The 2,534-nt window shown below is 30.0% G+C and overlaps 1 protein-coding gene across 1 annotated transcript; it reads right to left on the bottom strand.

The window, feature by feature from the left end:
- Positions 1-604: 604 nt before the first annotated feature.
- On the bottom strand, positions 605-2,299 carry LOC129885102 (CEN-like protein 1). Its single transcript, XM_055959313.1, has 4 exons — positions 2,022-2,299; positions 1,331-1,392; positions 1,015-1,055; positions 605-925 (listed from the first exon to the last, which is right to left on the bottom strand). Exons 1-4 carry the CDS (start codon positions 2,232-2,234, stop codon positions 705-707), a joined length of 537 nt encoding a protein of 178 aa, XP_055815288.1. The 5' UTR covers positions 2,235-2,299; the 3' UTR covers positions 605-704.
- Positions 2,300-2,534: the final 235 nt, after the last annotated feature.

The raw sequence follows: 2,534 nt of genomic DNA, 5'->3' as shown, positions 1-2,534 counted from the left end.
TCACAAAATGTAACTCAACAAACTCTGAACAAGAGTTGAGTTTAAAGCTCCACAAATAAGAACACCTCCCTTCAATATAAGAACTCTCTTTTTTTCTCTTCTTTTTTGTTAACAAACTTAATGCACTTAATCTTATCTTGTCTTTTTTTCAAAACAAAGAAGACCTCTCTATTTACAGGAGAGGAAATCATTCAAAGATGAAAAAATAATGGAATGTCATCATTATCATCAATATCATTTAGTGCACCATTATGATTTAGTGCACCACTTATTAGTGATAATTAGGTTAAAAATACATAATGGAATGAATAATCTTGTACTAACTAAATATGATAATGAAAGGCATTTTTATGCACTAAAGAGAGAATTATAACATAAGCCACTTATGTCAATTAATATCACTCAATATTGATATTAAAATGCTAAAACTAACAATATCTGTGACATTTATTATTAATATTTAAATGAAATACCGACATTATTTTCAATTAATACATCAAACTAGGCTACCCTCTACATTACATTATTATTAGTATGAAAAAAGGAGAGAAACTTAAAGACGAAGTAGATAAGATACGGCAAACAAATGGACAGCGCGCGCGCCGCAAGTGCAACCTGATAGGTGGAGATCGATGATGCATTCACTTACGAAAAATTCTGCGTATAGTGCAGACCTTATTTAATTTGCATAATTTTAATTTTATTCATCTTCTTCTGGCAGCAGTTTCTCTCTGGGCATTGAAGTAAACAGCAGCAACAGGAGAACCCAATCCATTTTCTGCCGCAAACTTTCGAGTGTTGAAATGATCCCTTGTTGCTGGTGGTATCACTGTTTGTCTTCCTCTATTTTGCTTATACAATAAGAATACATATCGGTGAATCCCGATTACTGGCTTTGGACTCTCGTAGCTAACTATCTCTTTTCCTGTATAATTAAGACGTATCAGATTATTTATTGAACACATAATTAAGTAAATGAAAAGATAACGAAAGAGTCAATTTTAATTTGCTTACCAAAAGAGGCATCAGTAGAACCAGGAATATCTGTAACAATCCTGAAAATCCATAAAACAAATTCCCAAATCCTATTAACGTGAATTTCAAACCCATGATGCAAAATAGTACAAGATAATGCTAGTGGTACGTACTAATAACTGTACCTGCAGTTAAATTTATGTGATGAAATTTAATTTGATACAAAATTTTAACTAGTTGTTAATATATTTCCAGTCACAATAAAAACATGTATAGTAAAAAAAATTAGAGTTAAATAATTTCTAAATTTAGAAATGTGTCATTTTGTTTTTTAACAATAACGTAATATAATTACCAGTGGAGATGTTCCCTTAAGTAAGGATCACTAGGACCTGGAACATCTGGGTCGGTCATCATCTTTTCCAAAAAAAAAAAAAAAAAAAAAAAAACAAGAGAAGACAACAACATAGTTAGAAATTTTAAATTTTAGAAAATTAACAAAAAAAAAGATAATCTGAAAATGAGACAAGAGTAAGACAACTAATGGCACTACGTAGGTAACAAGGTTTTGACTTGACCACCGCCCAGACTTTTTTTCTCCATGAATACTATGATAAATTTATGTTATAAAATATAATTTTCTATCTATTTTTTATTGAATTTCATTAGTAAAACGTGAAAAATAGATTTTTGTTCAAATACTGAAAAACATTTTAATTTTTTCGTGTGAGAATATTATTACTATTTTTTTTCTTATAAATTCGATCAAAATATATATGGGAATAACTACTGAATATTTCTTAGTGTGGAATTTCAACGGAAAAATGATGATTTTTAAGTAGTGGACACCGAATTTGAAAAAATAAAAAATTACTTTTCAATCTTGTAGTTTTAAGCAAATAAAAATATGTAGAACATATCAAAATGTCTTTTAATCTTAAAAATATCATATTGAAAATTTAAATTAAAGAATTACCAAAATAAGAAAACGACACTATTTTTGAAACTGACTAAAATATAAGTAGGACAACCAATTTGAAACATACGAGCGTGTAAGCAGATCTCATATCTTCTCCACCAATGTCCACACGAGGCTTAGCAGCAATGACAGGAGGCATGAGCTCATGACCATTAAACACTTGCTTGCTTCCATTGTTGCAGCAATATATCACATTCATTTTCACACTTGGGTTGAAACTATCTACTACTTCTCCTATCACTCTTGCAACAACAAGTGGTTCAATATCCCTACAAGACATATTGATCCTTCTTTTTTTGGTGACTAACTAATTATTGTATGCTTTATTGTATAAGCTATATGCAATGGAGGGAGAGATAAGCTAGTTGGTTTGAAGAATGTTACTTGCACGGAGGACTTTATTTATAGGATACCTAAGTGGGGGTGTCTATACGAGGAAGCACGTTCATTTAAATTCAGTATTTTCAAGTGGAATATAAATAATTTAATAAATTGATAACTCTTTAAATTTGTCAATGAATGTCACTTAGACATTCGAACTATGGTATGTGTTAATTGAGTATCTGGACACGTATTAAAT

This window comes from Solanum dulcamara, chromosome 4 (assembly GCF_947179165.1).
Source record: "Solanum dulcamara chromosome 4, daSolDulc1.2, whole genome shotgun sequence".
NCBI lineage: Eukaryota > Viridiplantae > Streptophyta > Magnoliopsida > Solanales > Solanaceae > Solanum > Solanum dulcamara.
Note: the sequence above shows the minus strand (reverse complement) of the source record. Positions and strands in the feature narration are given on the sequence as shown.